A 25954-nucleotide genomic window follows, 5' to 3' on the forward strand; every position below is an offset into this window, starting at 1 on the left:
TTAGGCGATAGTAAGATCCATGGCTCTTCCGTATCCACTATATCCAACTCCCCTCAGATTCCACTGCGAATGCTCTTTCTGCACATTCCCCCCAGCATCAAACGCCCGACTCCAAATCTCTTTCCCTGTCCCAGGCTCTATACTCACCTCCGCCCTCCACAACACCCAGCACCACTTATTTCTCTGTCCCTCACTCTTCCCAATTTCCGCATCCACCCAGCTCTTCCCACAATCCGTCGAGACCTGCACGCGCGTGACCGGCCCATCCGCCGCATTTGGCACTGCATACCCCTTCACCTCAACTTTTCCATCGCGTAAAGTAACAGTTTCCTCGTCCGTCGGAACACCGATCACTGAATTAATGGGCGTATCATACATAGGCGGGGTATGGTCCCAGTGCGGTTCCGCGGACTCCTTATCGACAGCCTCTTCGGGAAGAACCTTGTAATCGTGTTTCTGATAGAAGTTGGTAGATTCATGATCTTGGATTGTGATCTGGTCAAGCCATTTGACCCATCTTGCGCCTGCGATACCAGGGAGGACCGCGCGGAGGGGATAACCGTGTTTGGGCGTTAGGGGCATATCGTTCATCTCAAGTGCAAGAATCACATCTCCCCCATCCTCATCTTTCATAACCCTTTCCAACGGCACACTGCCCCCAAACCAAGTATCATTCTGCGTTCTAACCTGGTAGCATGAAAATGCAGCATGTAGATCCTCGACTTTCCCGCTGATTCCACCCGCACTCCGCAACACATCCCTCAACTTCGGTCCCTTCCATTTACAATTCATCACCGCGCCATCGCCCCAATCGATTCCCTCGACTTCCCGCAGAAGAGTGCGCATCGTGTGTCGTCTGTTCCCCGCGCATTCTAGCGCACATATGATCTGATGTTGCGGGAATTCGGTTGTGAGCTCTTTCACGGATAAGGTAACCGGGGTGCGGACTTGGCCGTCGATGCGGACGAGGTGATCTTCGCCGGCGGGAAGATGTGGTATTGGGCCGTGGTTGCGGTCATAGCTGATGTCTTGGGGAGTGTAAAAGCTGAGTTGAGTTAGACTATCGGTGGTTCCTAGTGCCTGGTTTGGATGAGAGAGAGAATACCTATCCACCAGGTTTTCGGTCGGTGGTTCGCGATTTAGCGGTTTCTCCACGGAGTATTCGACTTGTCGAGGTTCGTCCATTATAGCGCAGAGTCAATTAGGTTTAATTGAGTTGTATTGAGTTGTATGAGCTGAGAGACGAAAGTGAAGGTTGGAGCATACGTCACTGCAACGTGACATCGATCTGATAAGATATGCCCTAACTACATCCATGCGATTTCTTCAGTTGCATCTCAGGACGAGCATACCAGATCGCTGTGAAGACTTTTCGGTGATCGAAATATAGCCAAACAGACACTATCATACCTATCAACAAGTTATTGGTATCTACTAATCCTACTACATAGTGCATATCCCACTTCAGCCGCAAAGCTGAAATGTCTTCAGGGACCTTCAAAAAACTTATGAAAAGCCTTCAATCCATAATGTTATTGTCTTGTCGTCATTTCTTTCCCCATCCTCGAAAATTTATTGGCCCCGGTTCTACACCTGGCTAGTCATCCTACTAGCTCTATCCACTCAAGTGGCAGCGGCAGCATACCCTTGCCCCGAGAACAACGACGAGTGAGAATTGAACGAGATTAATGAAGGAAGTGGTCTGCCTATAATCAATCTGATAAGATACGATACGAGAAATATACCGGATAATTCTACCCAAGATCATGATACAGCCACACATTCGGCTCTACATAAGCCCTTCTACACTCTGAACATAATACCGCAGCGGCACCAAGCCCCTCGGAAAAGCCAGCTACAGGTACAACCGACCATACTCGACTTCCCGCTTAGCATATCCCTTAGAAGAAGCCGCGAATTCCTGGAGCAGGTCACACCCCGTCCAGTATTCCCACTCCGCCATGCTCCCCTCCACCCGCATACTCTCCCGGGCGACTTTGATTACCTGCGCCCCAAGAAGCGTGTGCTTGCGCAGCCAGGGATCAAAGGAGAGAGCGGCTTCCAGATGCTATGCTGTGGTCGTGGGCTGGAGCCAAGTGATGTAGTCGCCCATATCAACGAAAGGGATTTCGGGCTTGCGGGTGGGACGGAGGGGAACGACGAGGGCATCAAGGTGTTTTTGCTGCGCGGTGCGCTTCATAGTTTGGATCATAGTTTCGGCTAGATTTAGGTCGCGGGAGCGGTAGCTTGGGTGGACTGTGATGGAGATGGCGGAGAAGACGTTTGGTGGGTTTGGGAGGTGGTCGGTCCAAGTGTGAGTCTGAGTGTGTTGTTGAACATTGTTGATGTCCGATTCCGAGTCCGACTCGGTATCCGAGGCAATTGTCGCGGGAGAAGAAGGAAGAGAGGAAAGCGCAAGGCCCTTTCGCGCGAGATGTTGATGGGTAGCCCGAGTCAAAATGGCATCGTATCCACCCCGGGGTAGCGATTGTAGAACTTCAGGTTGAGCTTTCAGGCCAGCCCGTCCACCGACCTGGTCCAGCTCAGGCCAGTAGAAGGGAACTGAGCGAGCGCAGGCGATCAGGCCCAGTTCTCTTTGGCCGGTCTCGTCCAACTTGACTATGGCGAATTGGAACTCGGATAGGGCATTGTACTTGGACAGCTTAGCGAAGTATTGTTGAAAGCAAGTATCTTGGTCCAGGAAGAGGGGCCATGCAGTGTTGAGGGGGTGGTTGGTGCCTTCCTTCAGGGCCTTCCAGAGATCAGGGCGTGCGTTTGTATTTTAAAGACAATATTGGTGTTGTTTGGTGGGGATTGGGTTCATGCTGCTTCTCTACTAGTATGTATAAATTCGGCATCACTTCTCTCAGTGATGTCGAGGATATTTACCCTTGTAGCGGTTCTCAGCAATGGGCAGCGAGCGACTATGATTGCAAGACCGGAATTAGCCATGTGCACACAATCTTTTAACTACAACCACTTGATGGGTCTGGGCCAATTGATGTCTCCCGCGTCGAAAGGGCATGGGTACGGCTTGTGGCCCGTCACACCACCCTGCGAACAATTCTTGTGTCTTCTGCCCAGCGGTATATCCAAGTCGTCATGGAGCGGGTGGTACCCATTGCCAAAACAATCCAGTGTGCTGACTCCGAAGTCTTACCTGTGTTCCGAAAGTATCTGTCAAATGACCTTCCGCTTGACCAGTACATCCTGCACCGGCTGACGCTAGCCTCGACCGAGTCAGGCAGAGTTTTCGGCATGATAGAGCTCCACCATGACATTGGAGACAAAGGGGCTCGGGACGTGCTTGAGGCCGAGTTGGATGCCTTGTATCATGCGGATCAGCCCCTAGCCGACTCGCCCCCAAGTACCGTGACTACGTAGCGACAGCACTCGAAGGCTCGGGGCCCGTGAAAAAGAGTTACTGGACTGAATATCTAAAGGACGCACCCCAATCCCTCATCCCAACTGATTCCCCAATAACCGACCTGGGTGATTCCAGAAAAGTCGATGTGCCACTGTTGCCACTCGAGATCATCAAGCAGTTCAGTCGATCCCAAGAATGCACCCAGTCGTCTCTATTCAAAGCGCTGTGGGCGGTCGTTCTTCAATTTCTGGTCGGTTCCCAGGATGTGGCTTTTCTCTACTTGGTCTCGACCCGCTATGCCCCTGGTGTCCAAGCGGGGGGCGCAATCGGGAACTATCTAGAAATACTCTGGGCTCGGGTGCGCGCAGCAGGAACCACCTCTTTCAAAGAGATACTGAAGAACGTCCAAGAGGACTATTCTCGGGCCCTAACGCATCTGTTTGCCGCCATTAACACGTTTCGAGAACTCGGTCTCGAACAGACTCTGACCAACACCATCGTGAACCATCGGCGTCACCATTGCGCAGAATCCGAAGAGAGATCATCATCCAACCAGAAATCGTTTAGTTGGAAATACTATGAATATAGCGGTGACGCGCTGGTATGTTCTTTCCCTTTCTTTTTTTTTTTTTTTTTTGTGTTTTTTTATGGTGTGTGCCACCTGCTGACCGAGCGGGGTGTACTTGTATATAAAACTCTGTATCGTTGAGTTTGACGACGCAATCAGTGCATATTTCGGATACTGGAGTCAAAGGATCCCTCCAGAGACCGCGGGCAATATTCGTATCGCACTCACCCACTGCCTGTCACTCGTCTTGACGAATCCGGACATAACAATGTCGCAGATAGGCGCTAGCGTGCGTGTGGCACTCGAAAATCGTACTGAGTAGTACATAGGACTCGGGATGGATTGATAGATAAAAAAGATGAACCCTTGATTGCACAGATACTATATGTGTTGTTCCAATAGAAAAACAGAACCTCGTTGGGAGAGAGATCTCAACTAAACAACTCCTAAAAATACCTCTCAAAAGTCCTCACCTTCACCCCCGGAAACAAATCGTTATGCACATCTCCCTTCGCCCTTGAGAACCGTCCAAAAACTGCCATTTTGTATGGAATACCGAGGCACGCCTCTCGGTGATATGCACCTTTCGGTGATAGATTACGGTTCAATTGGTGTGGGGGACACACTACTCTGGCTCCATGGTTGGAGGATCAAACTAATAAAGTAGGCATGTGAAAAAGGAAGAATGAGATTCAATATTATGTCACAGGCTCAGGATAGTAGATACTAATGAAACGATATTCCTATCTAAACTAGTGTAGCCATCAATGAGAATATCAAATCTGGAGAAGAAAAGGAAATCTATCTAGAGGAAGAAGGGGTCTTATAGGTGTTTGCGTGGCCTTGCTAATGCTCTGTTTGTCTTCATTGCCTGGTTGGTCCTGTTTGGCATGTTGCCGTGGTTTTTCTATATCAGCGTTGATGCGGCGTTGAGCCGTCACATCCAGGTGTCTTGTACTTCCGAGTTCACTCTGTCATGGCCAAAGCAGGGTTTCCAATGCAGAGAAAACAGATTAACGGTCTTTCATTCTGAGAACCTATCTGGACCGATTTGATGGCCTTGCGGAGTGTAGCAACTTCTTCATCCTCCAGTAGTACGACCTCCTGATCAAGGCAATTTCGATTTGATCTCATCCACCGTCATGTCAGGATTGTCAAGGTAGGCTACCACCAGTCGGCAGGTTTCTGACAAGAGCATTTCAAGGTGAGCTTCAGTGGCAAGGTCACTCCTGGTCACCAGCTCGAATAGAAGATTGGATTCTCTCTCCGTGGTCTGGAGGAACAGGTGGTTGGGAGGGTTTTCGTCAGGGGCCCACATGCCAATTCGAGACACCCAGCTGTGTTCCAGGAACAGCATTTTGTCGGCCAATTCCTGAGACTTGTGGTGGACCACAGAGCCAAAGTCCAACCCGTCCGACCAAGACGTGCTTTTGGCAACGATCGCCTTAAATGGTGTAGTATCAAATGCCATGGTTTGCCCGTGCTGGGCCTGGATAGCGTGGAGAAGATCCCGAATGCGGCGGTCACGGGGGATCTTGACTCGGACGGGTATCACATTTGTGCAGTTTCCAACGACCTGCTCAAGCTCAGCATCCACCGTGTTACGGCCACTTACGAATTGCCCGAACACGATGTCGTCCCGATGGAAGAAGCTTGATTGCACCCTGGCCCAAGCGGCCTTGATCACGGTGGCCATGGTGATGCCGGCCGGAGGACGAGCGAGGGGGACTTCCTGAGAGCACTCAACCGATGCCAGCTGGTCAGATGGCGCTGGTGACGCCATCACTGGGGTCATCATGGAGTTTTCGAGGAGAACCCTCCAGAAGCTAAATGCGCTCGGGGTCTGCTGGTCATGGACATGCTGGAGGTATGTGGCAAAGTCGGCTGGGACCGAGATGGGCCTGGACTGATAAAGATCCAGCAGATCCCCCGAAAACTTCCCGATGGACAATCCATCGTATTGGGCATGAGAGACGCGAATTACTACAGCAAAGCGTTCGGGAGTGTTGCGTATCAGGGCAAACGCAGTGGGCGGGAGACCAAGGAGCTGTTGGTTCAAGGAGTCTTGACGGGACCACTCTTGGGCCGCGTCCATGATATTTCGGCTATCAGTATGAGAGTCCGCGATTAGAGCTGGCCATTTATGAAGAATGATCTGCAGGATTTCCTCTTTGTACTCGACAAATAGGGTTCGAAGGATGGCGTGTTTCTCGACCAGAGTCTGGCAGGCTGAACGAAGGTGATTCTCATTCAGCGGCGCGACAATCTCCATGAAGACGTATTTGAATGCCTGAGTGGTGGACACAGCTGTGCGGCTGTTTGTTGGAAGGATGACTGCGATCTCCTGGGGCTGGAAGGCTCTTTGCGGCCACTGGATGTCCTGAAGGATGCTATTCTTGTCCAGCCAGACAGATGACTGACTCTCTAAGTTGGTCTTTTGGTCAGTATCCGTGCTAGATTTGATAAATTCAGCTAGGTTCCTCAAGACTGGAGCATGGAAGACAGTGGCCACCGTCAGTGAGAGGTCTTCAGCACGCAGGCGAGAGACCAGCTTCATGGCGTTCAGAGAGTCACCCCCTAATTGGAAGAAATCGTCCTCCATCCCGATACTTGCCGAGTCAACTCCAAGAGTGTGTGAGCAAACATCAAGGAGCTTTCTCTCCATCCTGGTCGTAGGAAGGGGCTTGGCGGCCGAATCGGGCAGTTGAGAATACATCTCATTCCACGACAATCGCGATGCTGCTTCGCGAAGCAGGCGTCGATGCGTCTTACCGGCCTTGGAGAGTGGGATAGATTCAAGGGGAATAAAGAAGCCCGGAACCATGAATCGAGGCACGATTTCCATGAGTTTGGATTTGGTGTTTTGAGCGGCTTGCAGGAATTCCTGGCTGCGCTGCAGGAATGAGATGGTCGAGGTCTCACCATCGACCGGGGCGCTTTGGGCAATAAAAGCAATGAGCACGGGATGTTTCGTAGAGGGCGACACCAGCACATCGGCCACGACATTGTGGGCATCGGGGAAATGGGGGTGGACATGATGCTCGACCTCGGCTAGCTCGATACGTTGGCCATGGAGCTTCACCTGGCTGCCCTTGCGTCCAAAGTACTTGAGGGAGCCATCAGGCAAGTATTGCACCAGATCCCCGGTCTTGTACATTTGGCCCAAATCGCAGGCATCTGACCGCATGCGATGCAACCAGCTCGGAGATTCGATAAAGGCCTCACGGGTTGCCCTCTCATTGCGCAGGTATCCGCGTGACAGGGTAGGGCCCTGGAGCAAGAGTTCGCCGACAGCGCCAACTGGGGCCAACTTGTGATGGTTATCACGAGCGACCACCCAACAGAGACAGTTATTAGGGATGCCGATGTTTAATGGATCGTCCACAACCCCTTCGCGCATCGTCGCGATTGTGCATTCCGCGGGACCGTAGCTATTGATGAGATTGACGGACTGAGCCCAGGTAAAAATATTCTCCAGGGTCATCGCTTCGCCGATCAGGTCCATGACTAGGACAGTAGGGACCTGAGATGGATGCAATAGTTGGGCGACCGTCGGAGTAGTTGTCATATGGTTGACACGCCCCTGGGCCACGGCCTCAGGGATGTTGGCCCTCTGTGCCTCGGAGGGAACGCAGACACAACCGCCCGTAAGGAAGGTAATCAGGTAGTCGGCCACACTGATATCAAACGCATGAGAGGAGAACTGCAAGTGGCGCGAGGAAGAATCGCGCCTGCTCCTGGGACCGAAGCTGAGAAAGCAGGCTGCACTGGCCGAGTGGTCCATCACGATACCTTTGGGCTTGCCAGTGGAACCGGACGTGAATACCACAAAGGCAGCATGGTGTGGTTGGGCAGTTGGCGCAGAGATCAGGCTTGGTGGCTCAGCCGTCCAGGACTCGACTTCACTGCCGGAAAGGACCACAACCTGTGGAGCTAATTCAGATGCCTTGGCGAGTGTAGCAGGGGATGCCAGGATCACTTGGGCCTGTGCCTGATCGGAAATGTCGCGTAGGCGTTCGGTGGGATGAGATTCATCCAAAAGAATAAAGGCTCCCCCAGCGCGCAGGATGGAGAGAATACCAACGGCAACCCACATAGACTTTTCCATGAGCAGCGGTACGAAGCGTTCAGGACCAACACCCAGCTGCCCCAGTTTAGCAGAGAGGGCGGCAGAGAGATCGTTCAATTCCCCGTATGTGAGACTGCCATCCCAAGCACACACGGCTTCAGCGCTGGGGGTCTTCTGGCATTTTTCGAGGACGAGGTCGTGGAGACAGCTGGTTTCCGCATGAAGAGTCTCGGAATTCCACTGCTTAATGAGAGTAATGCACTCTTCACTGAGCAAGTCAGCTTCATCCACTGTCTGGTCCGGATTCTCAATGATGTTTTTTACGGCTTGGATGACAGTGTCGCAGACCACGTTGGCTTGATAGGAGGAGAGAGTCGAGTCGTAATAACTGATTCCAACCCCGACTTCTTCTGATCCTACGGCCACATTGAGCGCGACATCATACTACAGTCTGTTGTCAGCAAAAGGGTGTTACAAACGATAGATATAGTGAAAGACATACTTCGGTTGGGTCCTCGGACTCAATATGTTGGATCGATACAGACTGCTTCTCTTCTGCCCCAAATGAAGTAGAGGATGTGATTTGCAGGGAAAACATGGTATTGAACAGTGAACGACCAGGCACGTTCAGTTCGTGCTGAATGTCCACCAGGGAGCAGTGTTGATGGGCCAGATTGTCCATGGACTTCTCCTGGTTGGTTTTGAGAAGACTGGCAATGGACATGGAGCGTTCCACCTGCAACCGGCATACCAGCATGTTGATGAATGGCCCAACAGCGGTTTCAATGCCAGGCAGAGGGATGTCGCGCCCGGAAGTGAGATAGCCGAAGCAAATATTCTCGCTACTCACGTAACATCGAAGAACCAATGCCCAAGCTACCTGGAATAGCGTGAGGAGCGTCAAGTCGCGCGATTCACAGAACTTCCTGACTTCTCGGGCACCAATGCCAAGGGTCTTTTCGATTCTATGGAGGCTCCTTTCCTCTCTTGGTTGGGCGATGGCTGGGAAAAGACAAGGCTCGATGCCATGAAGATAATCTCCCCAGTAGGTGGAGATTGACTTGTGGTCGATCGATTGCAGATAAGCCATGTAGTCGCTGTAAGCCAGGGCAGGCGACTGGAACGGACGGCCGTCGTAGGCCAGTAGGAGATCACGCATAAGTGGTCCACTGGATTCACCGTCCATGAGTGTGTGGGTGATGGTAAACTCACAGAGGACCTTCCCGGTTGCGGAGGGTGTCATTTTAATGCTCCATGGGGATCGCATTCGATCGCCTCTAGGTGTCGTTGACGTACAGTCGGAGTCTTGAGGGTCAACGACCGTGATGGTGCCGGGGCTGGACTTGAGGACCACCTGGTCGGACAGTCGACCACTGCAGGGGCTTTCGACAAAGACCGTGCGCAATACAGGATGTCGGGTAACGACCTGAAGCCAGGCATCACGAAGGCGCAGAGGGTCGACTGGCTTGGACGGATGCGTGCTGGATACCTCCCATGCTTGAAGGACGGCATAGTATAGTGGGTTCTTGACTTGGCCGAACATCATGCCGCGCTGAATGGGCGAACAAGGATAGGCGCTTTCAACTTCCGATAGACAAACGTTGGCTCTGGGCAGAATTTCCGTTGTGAATTCTTCCAGCTCTGAATAACTCATTTGCATGAGTGGAAAATCGGTTAACGTATAGAGACGACTGGCCTGGGGGAGCTGGTCGGCCAGTTTGACCAGGGCGTGGTTGCAATTGGTGATCCATTGCTGAATGCGATCCTGGTGCAGAGCATGCTTATTGTAGGTGAGTTCGACCTGGATGGAACTGAAAGAGACAGAGATGTCGACTGCGAACACCTCTCCCCGAGGCAATGAAGAAGGGACATCATCGGCGAGATATTGACTTAATGCCCCTTGCAGGGTGGCGTCTGCCCGCTCGAGCTGTTGATACCGCCCCTGATAATTCATTGTCACCTCCACGGGCTGTTTGGTTTGCAGCATCTTGGGTCCATCGGGATGGAGGTATCGCGAAGCAAAGTAGGCCCAGCCATTGCTGCGAATTTGGCGCCGAGCATCTTTGACCAGCCGAATCACATCCATCAGGCTATGCTGGGGGTTGACCATAATAGCGGATGGCCACAGGGTGGTGAACCAGCCCACAGTCTGTGACAGATCAAGTGAGGTATCCCATGCTTCTCGGCCATGTCCTTCATTCCAGATAATGGGCGGGACTCGCTCCGGAAAGGTTTGGACAAAGGAATACAACAGGGCCACATGGAACAACTCAACCGGCTTGGTTTGCAAGCTGCCATTAGCTGGTCCCAATAAAGCTTCAGTCAGGGTGGTATCCAAATTGAATCTTCTGGAGCACACATCTTCAAACATGTTCGATTTACCGCTGAGGCCCCAGAAGTCATGGACCGCTTCATCCAGCCGATGCAGGTCGGGAAGCGAGGGCAGCGTGGTGTTCGGTGGGACATGGGATTTGACGTAGTCAGCCTGCAAATGGCACCAGGTTTGGAAGGATAAATAATCATTGGAAGGGACGGTGCTACCAGCTAAGAGGGTTTCAAGGTCACCGAAGATGATGCGCCATGACACAAGGTCCACCACCATGTGATGGGCCACGAGGAAGAGATATTCACCAGCGCCAATTGTTATATGGTCCACTGCGAGGACTGGTCCATCGGTAATGTTGATGCTTTTTTGGCTATTGCTTGTACACTGAGCTAGATCCATCTCATGAGACAGTGGGCATGATCGGTAGCGGTAGGACTGGGTAACGTTCGAACTGATCATCTGCCTCCATCCTTGTCCGGTCTTTCTGAATCGAGCACGAAGCATCGAGTGCTTTCTGACCACTGCTTCGACCGCTTGGGCCAATCGGCCAGGAGGGAGCGGACGAGCAATTCTAACGAAGAAACTCTGATTCAAGTGGTTTTGACCGTGGGGAAGACGATCGAAAAAGACCTGTTGGACGGGAGACAAGATGAAAAGGCGGCCCTGAGCCTCTCTTGAGAATTGTTGCGGCACAGTCCCCACACGAATGCGTGGAGCCAGTTCAACGATGGACTTGAATCGCATCACGTCCTGAATCGTCACGAAAAGCTGCTGAGCACGACACTGGGCGACGAACCGCATGGCGGTGATAGAATCTCCCCCAAGGTGGAAAAAACTGTCACTAGTTCCGATATCTTGAACGTCGAGATTCAAGACATCGGCCCAGAGACGCTGCACATGGCGCTCTATTTCAGTTTCTGGAGATCGCTTGCTCTTAACCCCAGCTGTGGCGTAAGACTCGAGCTGTTTACGCGACAGCTGGGAGGCGTGGTGGGATAGTCGTCGGTGGTCCCTCTTGCCGGATCGGGAGAGTGGGATATGAGAGACTGGTAGAAATGCACTGGGATGCATATGGGCTGGTAGTGATTTATGGAGCCTTTCCTGGGCGGTTAAGACTTGGGTTGCAAAGGCCTGACTCGGCGGATAGAAAAGCCCGCTGTGGCTTGGTATCGTATTGCCGCCAGTTTGTTTGATGAAGGCGACCAGAAAGGGCTGTCTATTGCCTTCTGTCAAGGTGACCAGGGAAATCGCTACATCTTCGGTATCATCAAAGCATTGAAGAACGTGATGCTCAACATGACCCAGTTCAATACGCTGGCCTCGCAGCTTGATCTGACCATCTTTGCGCCCGATAAAGCGCATGGAGCCATCTGGCTCATACACAACCAAATCACCTGTTTTGTATAGTCTCCCCTTGCCCCCAGTTCGGAACTGCCGTAGCCACTGAGGGTCTTCAATAAAGCTCACTGCCGTTTTTATGGGATCATTCAGGTAGCCGCGAGCGAGGATTGGTCCTTCAATTAGCAGTTCACCCACGGCGCCGATGGGCATCAAGCAGTCATGGTTGTTTGGGTCAACCACCCAGCCCACTGATCCACCTCGAAATCCGATATTCAACGGCCCGGTGTTGGCCACGCTGGGATTGAAGGAAGCACTCACGGCGCATTCAGCTGGACCATAGCCGTTGCAAACAGAGGCATAGCTAGACCAGGTGGCCACATCGGTTGCAGTCATAGCTTCACCAACCAATGTGACTGTATTGACGGATGGAACCTGACTGGGCTCGATGAGGCGGCTAAGCGAGGGGGTAATCGTCATGAAAGTCACCTGATATTGCTGAATGGTTTCATTTAGACTGTCGGATCTTTGGGAGTCGGATGGAACACACAAACAAGCTCCTGCCATCAAACATGCAAGAGTCTCTGCAATACTGGCATCAAATGCATAAGATGCAAATTGAAAGACACGGGAACTACTATTGAGTGACAGCGCTGTTGACATTGCCTTGGCACTGGTACAGTAGGCCGCATGCTCGACCATTACCCCCTTGGGCTTGCCAGTGGTTCCAGAAGTGAATATCACGTAGGCGAGATTAGACGGAGTGGCTTTTTCTGCTCTTGAGAGCATGGCCTTGGCCGGCCAACTGAGGGATTCCTCTTCTCCGACAATGACGGTGTTTTCGAGCAGGCGTGAGGTAGCAGCCTGGGTGGCAGAGCTCACCACAAGACGAGCGCCAACATCCTGACAAATGGCTTGAAGATGGGCCAAAGGATGCGAAGCGTCTAACAGAACGAACGCTCCACCGGCACGCAGGATTGCCACAATCGCGACGGTTGTCCACTTGGTTTTTTCGAAATGGACCGGGACAATCTGGTTGGGACCAACACCATTTTCTACCAGAACGTTTCCCAAGTGGGATGATAGCTCGTTGAGTTCAGCATAAGAAAGCTCACCATCCCATGCGCAGATGGCAGGGGCCGATGGAGATGATTGGAAGTTTCGCTCTATGACCTCATGGACGAAGTAGGATTCGGCTGGGGGGATGGTATGATTCCACTGATACAGGCGCTCCAGATGCTCGTCGCTCAAAAGGCTGATGTCCGATATGGTCGAGGATGCCGGGGTGACAAGGCCATCGAGTGCCTTCTCAAAGGTATTGACGAGGTTCTCAGCCTGGCTCGCACCGACGGAATCCGAATTGTAGTGCAAAGAATATGTAAGCTGGTCCCCAGATGTAGAGATATTGACCGTCACGTCATACTGCGTAAGAGATCAGTTTGAGACTTCCTGTGCTCAGAGTATCGGGTGACGGGCAACTTACCTCTGTCGGATCCTCCCCATCAATGGGGGTCATGACCAGTCGGGAGGTAGACGGTGAGTTCTCCGGCTCCGGCAAGAAGGAAATGCCCGTGTTGAACAAGGTGCCTCCAGACAGGCCGAGGGAATGATAGATCTCTGCTAACGATGTGTGCTGATGTTCCAGGCACCTAAGAAAGTCGGACCGGTTGGATTCAAGGTTGCTCACAATTGAGCTCTCTGCTGTTAGTTCCATCCTTGAGAGGAACATGTTGATGAATGGACCCACGGCCGACTCCATATCAGCGACTGGGGTGCTGCGACTGGAAGCCAGATAGCCAAAGCACACGCTGTCTGATCCAGTGTAGTATCGCAGAACCAAGCCCCACGCCACCTGAGCCAGGTTGAACAGAGTAACGCCATGCTGGTCGCAAAAGGTTTGGTATTGACTCCGTCGGTCCAAGGCCCTGTCGATTGTATAGGGCACTCCTTTGGTTGGCCCTGATGCCTCAGTAGTCTGAAGAAGACATGGTTCAACGCCGGTCAAGTACTCCTTCCAGAAATCAATCCCAGCCTTGGGGGGTAGGCTCTGGACGTAGGCAACGTATTCCCGCATAGCTAGACTAGGAACACCCATAGGCTGATCATCATACGCACCAATGAGCTGTTGGGTGATGACTTCGGTGGATGTCGCATCAGCAAGGGCGTGGTTGAGCACTAACTCACAGATCGTCGCTGTGGGAGACGTTATGGTCACTGTGAGCTCCCATGGATAGGCGTTGTTTATAGGGGGCCTGGCCGCCTGACGACTTGCTTCAGGCGTGTCAAAGACAGATACCTTGCCAGCGGCTTTGCGAAGGACTATCTGCAGCCACGATCCAGCAGCAGCGCCATCCACAAAGATGGTACGCAGAGCTGGGTTGCGCTCGACCACACAGTCCCAACCATGGAGCAAGCGATTGACATCCATGGGTTCGGAGGGATCGCGAGGTCGGACATCCCAAGTAGATCTGGTGACATAAGAATTCGGATCTCGAGCCTGACTGAGAAGGATGCCCTGCTGGATGGCCAAGCAAGGATATGCAGTTTCAATCTGGCCATCTGTACCAGGACCGCGGGCCGCGTTCACGCTGTCGATCAACTGTTGGAGATTTTGATACCCAGTCGACAACAGGGGGACATCTGATGGAGTCAGTCGGGGTGAAAGGGAGGGTAAGACTCGGCTAGCCTCCTGCAGACTGGCCTTGAATGCAGACGACCATTGGGCAACTCGGTCAAGCGGCATCTGACGGTTGTACGTGAATCTAACCACCAGCTCACCATCCTGAACTTTCATGGAGACATCAAATAGTTGAATTTGGTGTGTCTCCGCGGCCATGTCGAAGTGGTCATATTTCTGATGCGGGACAGGTTGAAGCAGGGCAGCGTGGTCCTCTAGTTGCTGGTAAGATCCATGGTAATTGAAGACGACCTCAACGGGGGAGGTAGAGGGGAAGACAGATGGGCCTTCCGGATGGAGGTATTGCGAGGTGAAGTATGCCCAACCATTCTTGTGCATCTGTCGACGAGCATCCTTGGTTCGCTGGACCACCTCGACGAGAGAATGTCCCCTGGTCACGGTAACTGGAGTTGGCCATATTGTCGTAAACCATCCCACTGTCTGAGAAAGGTCAATGGAACTGTCCCATGTCTCTCGTCCGTGGCCCTCACTGTGGATGACAGGAGGGTTTCGGTCGGGAAATGCTTCCATAAATGAGAAGACCAGCGCGGCCTGGAAGAGCTCGACTGGGTATGTCTGGAAGGCGTGGTTCGCACTACCCAGAAGAATCTCACTGCTAGTCTTGTCAAGTAGAAACTCCATCGTGCTCATATCGGCCGTGATGATCGAGTGGCCAGTCAGGCCCCAGTAGGTATTGTAATCCACACTGGTATCTTGAATGGTCGACACGTCAGGCAGCACCTCGTGTGGTAGCAGGTTGTGGCGGGCATACTCAGCCTCGAGATTGTACCATGTTTGGAATGACAGAGGGGCGGGTGCAGTGGAAAAATAATTTCCATTGATGAACTCTTCGAGGTCGGATAGGATGATTCGCCAGGAAACAAGATCAACTACGAGATGGTGGGCGACAAGGAAAATGTACAGACCATGGTTTGAGACATCAAACAAATCCACTGCCATCAAAGGCCCGGCTTTGATATCGAGACACTGCTGACTATCCAGGGCGCATTTCTCAACGTCGGCGAACCCATGGATCTGTCGTGCCGTAATTCGATAGGAGCCTTCAGCGTCCGCCGTGATCTTCTGGGTCCATTGGTCATTGCAAAGAGAGAAACGGGCCCGCAGCATTGAGTGGCGTTGAACGACTGCCTGGACTGCAGACTTGACTCGCTGGACAGACACCTCTCGCCGGAACCGGAGGAAGAAGCTCTGGTTGTATTGGTTGAGACCTTCATGGGTAGTTTCGAAAAACAGCCGCTGGATGGGCGACAATCCGAACGGCGCATCGACCGTCTCGGTGGCCTGAGCTAGATCAACACCACTGGACCGGGCCAACGAGGCCAATTGCTTAATGGAAGCCCGCTCGAAGACCTGCTGGACGGTCAAAACGATCTTCTGGGCTCTGCAGCGGGCCACGAAGGACATGGCGCTGATCGAATCGCCGCCAAGGGAGAGGAAAGTGTCATCTAGCCCAATCTCCTCTGGGGGAATGTTCAAAACTTTTGCACAGATGGCTTGCAAGTTTCGCTGTGTTTCTGTCTCCGGCATGCGTTTCTGTTCGCGTGTAGCAATGTAAGAGGCCAGCTCGCTACGGCTCAATAGTTTGATCGAGGCTTGAAGCGATTTCCGGTCGATCTTGCCTGACCTTGAAAGGGGAATATGATTGACGGGCAGGAAGACAGATGGGATCATATATGTCGGGACCATGTCTCTCAGTCGTTGCTCAACCCTGTGGGCAAGAGTCCTGAACTCCTTAACAGATGGAAGGAGAGCGAAGGGTGCAGTATCTACCGTCGGTTGGTCATTGCCAGTGGCGATGAAGGCAACCAACATCGACTGTATACCGTTGTGGGACAGACGAACAGCTTCAGCGGCGACAGTCGCGTCCTGGCCATCCATTTCAATTGATCGCTGGACGTAGTACTCAACTTCACCCAGTTCAATTCGTTGACCTCGAACCTTGACTTGCATGTCTTTACGACCAATGTATCTCAAGGAGCCATCTGCCTGTTGTTGGACTAGATCGCCCGTCTTGTAAGCCCGTACTTCGTCCTGTCCACGGAAGGCTTGTAACCAGGGAATGTTAGTGACAAATTGAGCGGCCGTCTTTTCGGGATCTTTCAAGTATCTTTTGCCAACGGCTGGTCCCTCGATAACTAGTTCACCAATGGCGCCGATTGGCAGCAGCCGACGGTGATCGGTGGGATCTGTCACCCAGCAAACAGCCCCAGTTCCATAGCCAATATCATTGGGGTTAGTGTCTCTGGAAACTGTGGCTCGCGTAACACAATTAATTGAACATTCGGCAGGTCCATACCCATTTAGTAATTGGACATGACCATGCCACTTGTCAATGTCACCCTTCACCATCCCTTCACCACCAAGCATGATTAGCTTGGCCGAAGACGCATCATCCGGGTCGATGATCCGAGCCAGGGATGGGGTTAGGTCAAAGGCTGTCGGTTGAAATTGCTTGATGGTAGGCCCCAGTGCATTCTTCACTTGCTCCTTGGAAGGAATGCAGATACATGCACCATGCATTAAGGGGGTCAGATGATCTGACACGCTCACGTCAAATGCATAGGAGGCAAACTGGAAGTAGCGGGTTGCTGGAGTCAGTCGAGCCTTCTCCCCAAGGGCCAACATGGTGGTGGCGAAAGAGGAGTGGGAGATAATCACGCCTTTAGGTTCGCCCGTTGACCCACTGGTGAAGATACAGTACAGCGCTTGGTTAGGCTCAGAGACCGAAAGTTTCGGGAAGGACGTCTCCCATGTATTGATAGCCTGTGGCGACAGAACAACGGTAGAGGAAACCAGTTCCTTGGCCATTCTGGCGCAGGCCTCAGAGGTCACGATAAGCGTTGCGTCCATTTGATGGCTTAGATACCGGAGGCGCGCCGTTGGCTGAGATGTATCCATGAGGGCGAACGCACCACCGGCCCGCATCACACCGAGAATCGCCACCGGGGTAAACATTGACTTGTCCAGCAGGATGGGCACGAATTGCTCCCGACAAACACCATTCGCGATGAGATGCGTAGCAAGGCGAAGAGACAGTTCATCCAGTTCTCGGAAGGTCAGCTGGCCATCCCAGGCGTCTACCGCGAGGGAATCCGGGGACCGCTGACTATGCGATAAGATGGGATCCTGTACGCAAGCCCGGAAGGGCTCGGGCAGATTGGCATTCCATTGCTGGAGTTTGTTCATTCCCCAGGAACTGATTCCTCTCAAGTCACCACTGTATTCGCAGTGTTGAAGGATGCTATTGGTAACATGGCCAAACTGGAACAGAATCATCTGCATGATGGCAGGGTCAATGACCTGGCCATCAAAGCGAGCCTGGAAGGTGACGGCCTCGTCGGTCGGTTCGCACACAATATTGATGGCATATGAGTCAAATGCCGCGGTGGAATCCTTGTCAACGACTTCTAAGATGAGGTCGGACAGCTCAGGCTTCTCGCTATTTGGTGGCTGTACGACGAGAAGACTCTGGAATTGACAGGCTAGGGCCGTATCAGGACTGAATGTTCGGATATTGTGCAGCCCGGTCTGTTGGAAAGGAATCACACGAGCTGCGTTCATCTGTATTGTTTCCAATGCCTCCTGCGTCTTCTGCTCCGGGTTGATTTGGAATCTCAGAGGGATTGTGGCAATTGTAGGACCAGTCATTTCCTCAATTTTCGCAACTGGAGCATTTCGTCCTGCCACAGTAATTCCAAAAACCACGTCGTCCGAATCCGTATAAGTGGAAATTACTGTGGCCCAGGCGAGACGGAGCACTGTTGATAGGGTATACTGCGAGGCGGATTGCGCCAGGGGGGTCGTGTATTCAGCCTCCTCGGTGGGTGATGGGATGTAGTGATCGGACGGCAGCGAGGGGAACTGGGAACAGGAAAGACCTTGGAATTCTTCGATCCAAAAATCAGCGATCGCCTTCGACTCAGATCGCGAGAGATATTCAATGAAGGGAGAGAATCGGCGCGGCGAGAGCGCCCGTCCATCATACGCAGCTTCCAGATCCTGGAATAGCAGAGGAACTGACCATCCATCATACAAAGCATGGTGCAGAGTGAGCACGAGATATATGGATCCGCGCTGGATGTCTCTGACGATAGCGAAATGTCCCAACGGTTGGCCAAGACGGACCTCCAGCTGACCTTCACCTGCGAGATACTCATCCAACGAGGTGGCCTCGAGCCGATCTACTGCAACATTTAAAACGACTTGGTATAATCTTCCTGTCTCAGCTTGCACAAGGCGAGTACGGAGAATGTCGTTGGCTGCCAGTGTGCTTTGCCAGGCGCCTTGCAACCGAGTGATATCTACATTATCCGGGAGACGAACAGGCAACTGAGTGATGTATGCACCCTTTTGTTTGACACTGAGCGCCATCAGACCCTCTTGCAAGGCCGTCGCCGGATAGATGTCTTCGATCTGGTCGGGAGATACCGAACACTGCGTTACAGCCAACGAGCGAAGGGAAGCGGTCTCTGACTGTTCCAAGATGGAAAATGGGGCGACAATGTTCTGGAAGCCAAGTTGTTTGGAAAGCCTGTGGTACAGATTGCCCAGGACTGGCTCGGCGAAGATATCGGTTACTTGCAACTGGTGATGGGCTTCGCGAGCAGCTCCCACCAGACGAATCGCAGAGATTGAATCTCCTCCGAGTTCAAAGAAGCTGTCGTCCATTCCAACCTCCTCTACTGGCACCTTGAGGACCTGAGCGCACAGAGAACATATGAGTTGCTCAGCTGCCGTGCTTGGAGGGCGTCGATGCTTTTCCGCGGCCGTGTAAGATATGATCTCTTTCCTTGTGAGCAAGGAGGCGTGGTTTTGCAGGTTCCTGCGATCAATTTTTCCAGAGGGCATCAAGGGAATGCTGTGGACAGGAAGAAAAATAGATGGTACCATGGCAGTGGTAAGCTTTTCGCGAAGCTGAGGTTCTGCCCTTTGCACCAGTGAGCGGAATCCATGGCTGGGAGCAGCGAAGATCGAGATAGACGGCGATTGCACCGGATTGCAAATGCCAGGCACCTCAACAAAGGCCATCAGGGCCGGTGGGCGAGTCTCGTCCTGGGGCGTAATCACCTCTGCCATCACCCTCTGTGCCTCGGGGAAAGAAGACCTCAAGTGGTACTCGACCTCCCCCAGTTCCACTCGTTGACCTCGAAGTTTCACTTGAGTATCCTTGCGTCCCACGTACACAAGCGAACCGTCCGGCTCATACTTGACCAGATCACCGGTTTTGTAGAATCTACGGGCCCGGGAGGAAGATGGGAAATGCTCAATCCAGCGAGGGTTCCAGATGAACGAAGCGGCTGTTTTGGCTTCATCCCGGAGATAACCACGAGCAATGGTAGGGCTTTCGATCACAAGCTCACCGACAGTATGTATTGGCGCCAGTTTGTCATGGTTATCAGGCTTAACCACCCACGCAAACCCGGTGTGGGAGGAACCGATGTTCCTTGGATTGGACTTCTTGGTTATCTTGTCATTGGAACAGAATTCTACGCAACATTCAGCAGGTCCATAGCCATTGATCAGCATGACCGAATCGGCCCATGTTGCAAGCAGTTCAGGCGTCATCGCCTCACCTCCCAGGACCAAAACGCGAAGGGTTGGAATTTCCTGAGGCCTCAAAAGAGCCGCCACCGAAGGGGTAATGGCCATAAGGTTGACTTGAAACTCTCTGGCTGTTTGGGCCAGATCATTATCCCGGGTTGACAACGAGGGGATACAGAGGCAGCCTCCAGCGACGAACGTTGCAAGATGTTCCATGAAGGTGACATCAAATGTATATGATGAAAACTGAAGGGTTCTGGTGGTGGTGTTAATCTGGCGGGCCCTGGCCATGGAGAGGACACTGGTGGCAAAGGAGCGATGCTCGATCACAACACCTTTGGGGATGCCAGTCGAACCACTCGTGAAAACAACGTAGACGATATTGCTAGGCTCGACGCCGGATGACCTCCACACATTCTCATCCTGGGATGGCATCTGCCATTCTGCACTGTCGATATGGATGGTAGAGGGAGCAATGGTGGACGCCACCAAGCCCAGCGAGGTCTGGGTGAGAACCACAGGGGGGTCAATCTGGGAGCTGATGACCTTGAGGCGCTCTACTGGCGTCATGATATCCATCAGGACAAAGGCGCCCCCAGATCGCATCACTGCGAGCATAGCTACCGGGGTCCATTTACTTTTGGGAAGGTAGATGGGGATGACCATTTCTGGCTTCACCCCTCTCTGGACCAAGACATCTGCTAGGCGGGCCGAAAAGACATCTAATTCCCCGTACGTGAGATTCCCATCCCAGGCACAAACAGCCGGTGCATCAGGCCGGGCCTGGAAGTTTTCAGCAATCAATTCGTGAACTGTTCTGTCCACTCGCTCGGGCATCCGTCGGTTCCACACCTGCAGCTGTTTAATCGCATCGGGGCCAATTAAATCCAGCTCAGACAGCTTTTTGGTACTGTTCTGCAGGATCTCTTGAACCAAATGGCCGAGATGTTGAAGTAAGGTGCTGACCCTCTCATGGTCCAGCATCTGGGTATTAAATACACCCTGGACGAGGATTTCACCATCCCGGGCGTAGCATGCCACGGAAAGAGGATATTCAAAGACTTCCGACATGGTGTTGGTTTTCTCGGCCGCTCTATGGAGCAAACTGGGCCGGTAGGCATCATGCTGCTCTTGCTCAACAACCAGGGTGTTCCGGAATTGGCAGGCCACATGGGCCTCAGGGCTAATCGCCCGGATGCCCTGCAGTCCCGTCTGCTCATGTGGGATCATCGCAATGGACCGAGCTTGCAAGTGCGAGAGGGACTGATGAACCGAGGCCTCGGGGTCAATGGTCACTCGCAATGGAACGGTGGCAATGGTAGGTCCAGTCATCCGTTCGATGCCTTCAACTGGGGCACTACGACCAGCCACCGTCGATCCAAACACAACATCGGGGGAGCTGGTATAGTCTGCCAACACCAAGGCCCACGCCAGTCGGATGACAGTTGACATGGTGAATTCGGATCTTACCGAGGGCAACGCAGTCGAGTGTTTCACCATCTGGAAGCTCGGGACACCGGTCTGTTTGCTGAGGTTCTTGGGGGGGAACGTGCTGCAGCTGAGGTTGGCAAACTCCGAGCGCCAGAAGTTGTCTGAGGCGGAGGATTCAAGCTCATGTAAATACTGCAAAAAGCCGGAAAAGGCTGGCGATTCAAGAACCTGCCCTGCGTAGGCAGATTCCAACTGTTCGACCAACTGACTCAGGGACCACCCATCATACACACTGTGGTGGCCAGTGAGGATTAAGAACCGACCATCGTCCCGAGTACGGATGGTGCAGTCCATCAGTGGTGTCCCCAACCCATAGGAACGGTGGTTTACCTCTGGAATATCTTCATCACGACCAGAGGTGACGGTCACACAGTCTGATTCACGCTTTAATACGACTTGGAGCATTCGACCTGACCTTGATTGGATGATTCTCGTACGGAGGATAGGGTTTTTGTCCACGACTACCCGCCATGCCTCGACCAGGCGTTTGAGTTCACATCCTTCAGACAGTCGGTATGCATACTGTGCGACATATAGTCCACTTTGCCTCGCAGTCAAGCTGATCAGACCGGTCTGAAGTGCGGTGCAGGGGTAGATGTCCTCGATATCGCCGTGCGAAACACCACAATTCTGCACGACTTGATGCACTGTCTCAACTTTCTCCTCACCTGAGATAAGAGAAAATGATTGATACTCATCAACAGCTTTGTTGTCCTTCTGCAAGGCTTGGGCCAGGGCCACCAGCGTTGGGCGATTGAACAAGTCTGCAAAAGCGATCTTGAAGCCAAGTGAACGCATCCGGGACACCACCTTCATCGCCACAAGAGATTCACCTCCCAAGGAAAAGAAGTTCTGATGTCGTCCGATCTCTTTGGGTGAGACTTTCAGACACTCAGCCCAAACGGCTTGTACCAGGTTTTCATTCTCCGTGGTGGGCTGAGCCTTGTCTCGACTAGATCCGACCAGCGCTTCCAGACCCTGTCGGGAGAGACCGTGCACCAACTGCGTGATGCGTCCTCGGTCAACCTTTCCAGATTTATTCTTGCAAATGTGAGAAATCTGTAGAAAGAATTGAGGTATCATATACCGGGGAATCGTGTCCTGGAGCCGAGAACGAAGGGTCACTACGTTCGAAACGAAGTCATCATCCGACGAGACCAAGGCTGCACCTTCCATTTCAGGCTCTTTGGGCGCTACGAAAGCAACCAGCATCTTGCTCGTCGGTTCTTCGGCGGGCTGTATAGCCTCCACAACGACGTCTTGGGTGGCTGATAAGGTACGTCTTACATGGACCTCGACTTCCTCAAGTTCGATTCTTTGTCCATTAATCTTGACCTGGCGATCCTTACGACCAATAAACCGGAGGGACCCATCCAGATTATGTCGGGCTAGATCGCCACTGAGGTAGAATCGATGCTGCTGCTCCTCGAGCTCCGCAGCTGGCAGCCAGGATGGTCGTGGGATGAACACCACTTCAGTCGCTTCGGGTCTCTTCAGATACCCGCGAGCCACAGTCGGTCCCTGGATCAGCACTTCTCCCACAGCTCCAATGGGCAGGGGTTGGTTGGAACTGGAAGGATTCACAATCCATACAGCGCCTGGGGTGGCCTTTCCAACATCACCGGTCTTCCATTTCTCGGGCTTCACCAGCAGGCCTGAGGCAATGGGGCCACCTTCCGTTGGCCCGTAGGCATTTATCAGGTGTACTTGAGAGGCCCAGACATCCACAATGTCCTGCGTCAGGGGCTCACCTATCAATGAGATAGTTTGCACGCCAGGAAAATCCGTAGGTTTGAATAGGCGAAGGACAGACGGGGTAAAAGAACACATGGTGACCTGAGCATCCAGGATAAATTTCTTGAGGTCATTTATTTTGGTATGCTCAGAAGGAAGGCAAACACAACCACCGCGCACCAGGGTCATCAATGTTTCCACCATACTCATTGACCATGAATACGATGCGAATTGCAACACTCTGCTGTCCGGGGTGATATTTGTGACCCGGCTGTATTCCAGGACACCTGTGCCGATGCCATTATGTTGGGCAATGATACCTTTGGGACGACCAGTTGAACCAGAGGTGTAGTAGATGAACGCAGCATCCGACGGTTTCACAAAAGGAGGAAAATATTGAGTGGCTGACAGCTGCGGCAACGTTGCAGGTGATACTATAATCTTCTCGGCCCCGACCTTGAAGTCAAGGTGTGCCGTGGATGGGGAGAGGAGGATCAGCAACGGTGGGTTCTCTTCCAGGATACCTCGAAGGCGTTCAATCGCCGTATTCGGGTCGATCAGGACGCAGGTACCCCCTGCCCGGAGCACAGCCAAGATCGACGCGATCGTCAGAGGAGACTTGTCCATGCAGATGGGAACCGGCATTTCAGATCCAATGCCCCGACTCTGCAGGTATTGGCACAGTTGGGAGGAGCAATCCCAGAGCTCTTGGTAGGTCAACTGACCATCCCAGCTATAAACCGCTGGCCGCTCTGGCTGTCGGCGGAACACCTTGTGGATCAGATCATGAATGCAAGTATCGGATGGCCCTGCGAGTGGGCTATTCCATCGCACCATCTGATGGTAGTCGGAGGGACTCGCAACGGTGAGGGCGGAAACTGGCTTGTCCGTGTGCTTGGCGATATCCAGAAGGACAGTGGTGAGACTACCGGCGAGACTGTTTCCCATGCTGCCAGGTAGCATGGGGGTTCGGTAGATGAGCGACACATCCACCTCGCGGTTGCCCGCGATGACATTCAAGATCAGGTCGAACTAGAGCACAGGGTTAGAGATGGCTGCATCAAGCCATTGGGCGGAATTGAGCTAACCTGGGTTTGTTGATGCTCCTCGAGTTGAAGCAATATTTCCTTTTCAGGAGCTTTGCAGGATGTAACTAAGGAGTTGAAGGGGACAGTGCCAGGGAATCCCAGGGATTGATACACTTTCCCCAGCGGACAGCGCTGGTTGATTACACTCTGGGCCAGCGTCCGTTCATTCTCCTGTAGAAGATCTCGGGCCACGGGCTGCTCCGCGAGGTCGAGCCGAGCGATCAAAAGATTCCTCTCCTCGGTCGTATAGCCAAAACAGACCTCCTCGTCTCCGGTGTAGCATTTGAGAATAATGGCCCAGGCCAACTGAATCACATTGATGAGGGAGATGTTCTCTCGCTCGCAGAATTCCAGCAATTCCGAACCGTCGTTGAATCGCAAATCGATCGTCTCGAAGTCGACTTCAGTGGGTGGGTGATTCGATAGTGTCGGGAATCGACATTGTTTCATTCCTTGGAGGTATTCTTGCCAGTAATCCATGGTTGATTCCAAATGTCCGTTGGTACGACCATTCGTCCGGGGCTCATCATGGCCATGAACACCGTTCATGATGTTGGTGTGAAGGGCCGTATTGCCTAAATAATTTCAATCGGCGAAGTAAAAATGGCAACTTACTAGACAACTTCAAAATCGGAATAGAGTCCCAAATCCAGGTCCTTTGGCACCGTGATTCCGGAAGGATGATAGTGGGATTATTCGAAGAGGGAAAAGTGGGGATATAAAGAGGGATGACCGGCTTGATGCTAGTTGCATGTGTGCAGGGGACCATAGGCATTGTCGACGCGGATTCTCATGGCGATTCAGCTGAAATCAAACCACACTCCTCCCTACCCCAGAGTAGCTGGCAAATCTCAATGGCGATGGCCGGTCAGATGGGGAAACTGCGGTTCCACCACCATACATACAATGCAATTACTTCTTACTGTACGGGAGTAGAAAGAAGTACAGAGCTAAACTCCTAAGCCCGAGCTGAACTGTGGGGTACAGATCCACAACAGAGCTGTGAAGGTCGATCTGAGTGTTAAGCAAACCCTACACCATTTCACAAGAACTGTACTCCACTCGTCATAGCGCGTCCAATGGGAGCAAGATGAATCAAGCGAAAGAAGGCTGGGATAAAGAAATAGTGACGAATCATCTCCGTTGTGACAATAAATGCGTGGCTTCTTACGTACATAAATTTTTGCTGACGCTGGTGGAGCAACATATTGTGATACACTTTGGGGGAGTTTGTTCTAAAAAGGCTAGGATGGAACGATAGCAACGAGTGGATATACTGAGGTCTATAAAGGGTTATGCAAGTATGAGTTGTTCAATTCCGGCATAGGCATGCCATTGGCCGTATTTGATAACTCGTGCTGAGATGAGGAGTTTATTAATGGTTGTTTTGACGCTGGAGTTGCGGCTGAGCGATCCAGTTTGCTGCCAATCCCAGTGATTGATAACAGAAGTCCACCTTCTATGTGAACCTTGCAGTGTGTGCAATCGTAGTTCGTCGATTTGGTTTACAACTGAGAATCTCTTCAGCCCAGTCACTGATGCTTATTAGGGATGCATGCTGATCGCTCTGTCTTCTCGACGCACTCGTTCTACCAATTGGGGGAAGGTTCCTGGTATAGTTGCACAACAGGTGGTCAGTTTATCAAAAACTAGGCCTCGTAAGGAGTCACCACTCGTCAGGTTCGGTTCGATTCAGAACCGCCAAGATATGAAGACAAAAGAAGTGGTACACCC

The 25954-nt window shown here is 52.4% G+C and overlaps 4 protein-coding genes across 4 annotated transcripts; 1 reads left to right on the forward strand and 3 right to left on the reverse strand.

Annotated features, from left to right (window-relative positions):
• ASPGLDRAFT_137201 (putative sulfite oxidase) lies at positions 1-1185 on the reverse strand (the record flags this gene model as incomplete). Its single annotated transcript, XM_022541509.1, has 2 exons — positions 1-1045; positions 1106-1185. 2 exons carry the CDS (start codon positions 1183-1185, stop codon positions 1-3), a joined length of 1125 nt encoding a protein of 374 aa, XP_022395927.1.
• A 347-nt stretch (positions 1186-1532) lies between these two features.
• Positions 1533-2952, reverse strand: ASPGLDRAFT_70243 (uncharacterized protein; the record flags this gene model as incomplete). The annotated part of the gene is made up of 4 exons (XM_022549464.1): positions 1533-1587; positions 1938-2068; positions 2120-2752; positions 2890-2952. The coding sequence occupies 4 exons, from the start codon at positions 2950-2952 to the stop codon at positions 1533-1535; spliced, it is 882 nt and encodes a 293-aa protein (XP_022395928.1).
• A 150-nt stretch (positions 2953-3102) lies between these two features.
• On the forward strand, positions 3103-4383 carry ASPGLDRAFT_61973 (uncharacterized protein; the record flags this gene model as incomplete). Its single annotated transcript, XM_022548501.1, has 3 exons — positions 3103-3372; positions 3444-3968; positions 4095-4383. The coding sequence occupies 3 exons, from the start codon at positions 3103-3105 to the stop codon at positions 4221-4223; spliced, it is 924 nt and encodes a 307-aa protein (XP_022395929.1). The 3' UTR covers positions 4224-4383.
• A 225-nt stretch (positions 4384-4608) lies between these two features.
• ASPGLDRAFT_159391 (uncharacterized protein) lies at positions 4609-24700 on the reverse strand (the record flags this gene model as incomplete). Its single annotated transcript, XM_022542435.1, has 5 exons — positions 4609-8448; positions 8507-13090; positions 13152-20589; positions 20806-24164; positions 24221-24700. 5 exons carry the CDS (start codon positions 24698-24700, stop codon positions 5044-5046), a joined length of 19266 nt encoding a protein of 6421 aa, XP_022395930.1. The 3' UTR covers positions 4609-5043.
• Positions 24701-25954: the final 1254 nt, after the last annotated feature.

The sequence above is a fragment of the Aspergillus glaucus genome, assembly GCF_001890805.1.
Source record: "Aspergillus glaucus CBS 516.65 unplaced genomic scaffold ASPGLscaffold_33, whole genome shotgun sequence".
Lineage (NCBI taxonomy): Eukaryota > Fungi > Ascomycota > Eurotiomycetes > Eurotiales > Aspergillaceae > Aspergillus > Aspergillus glaucus.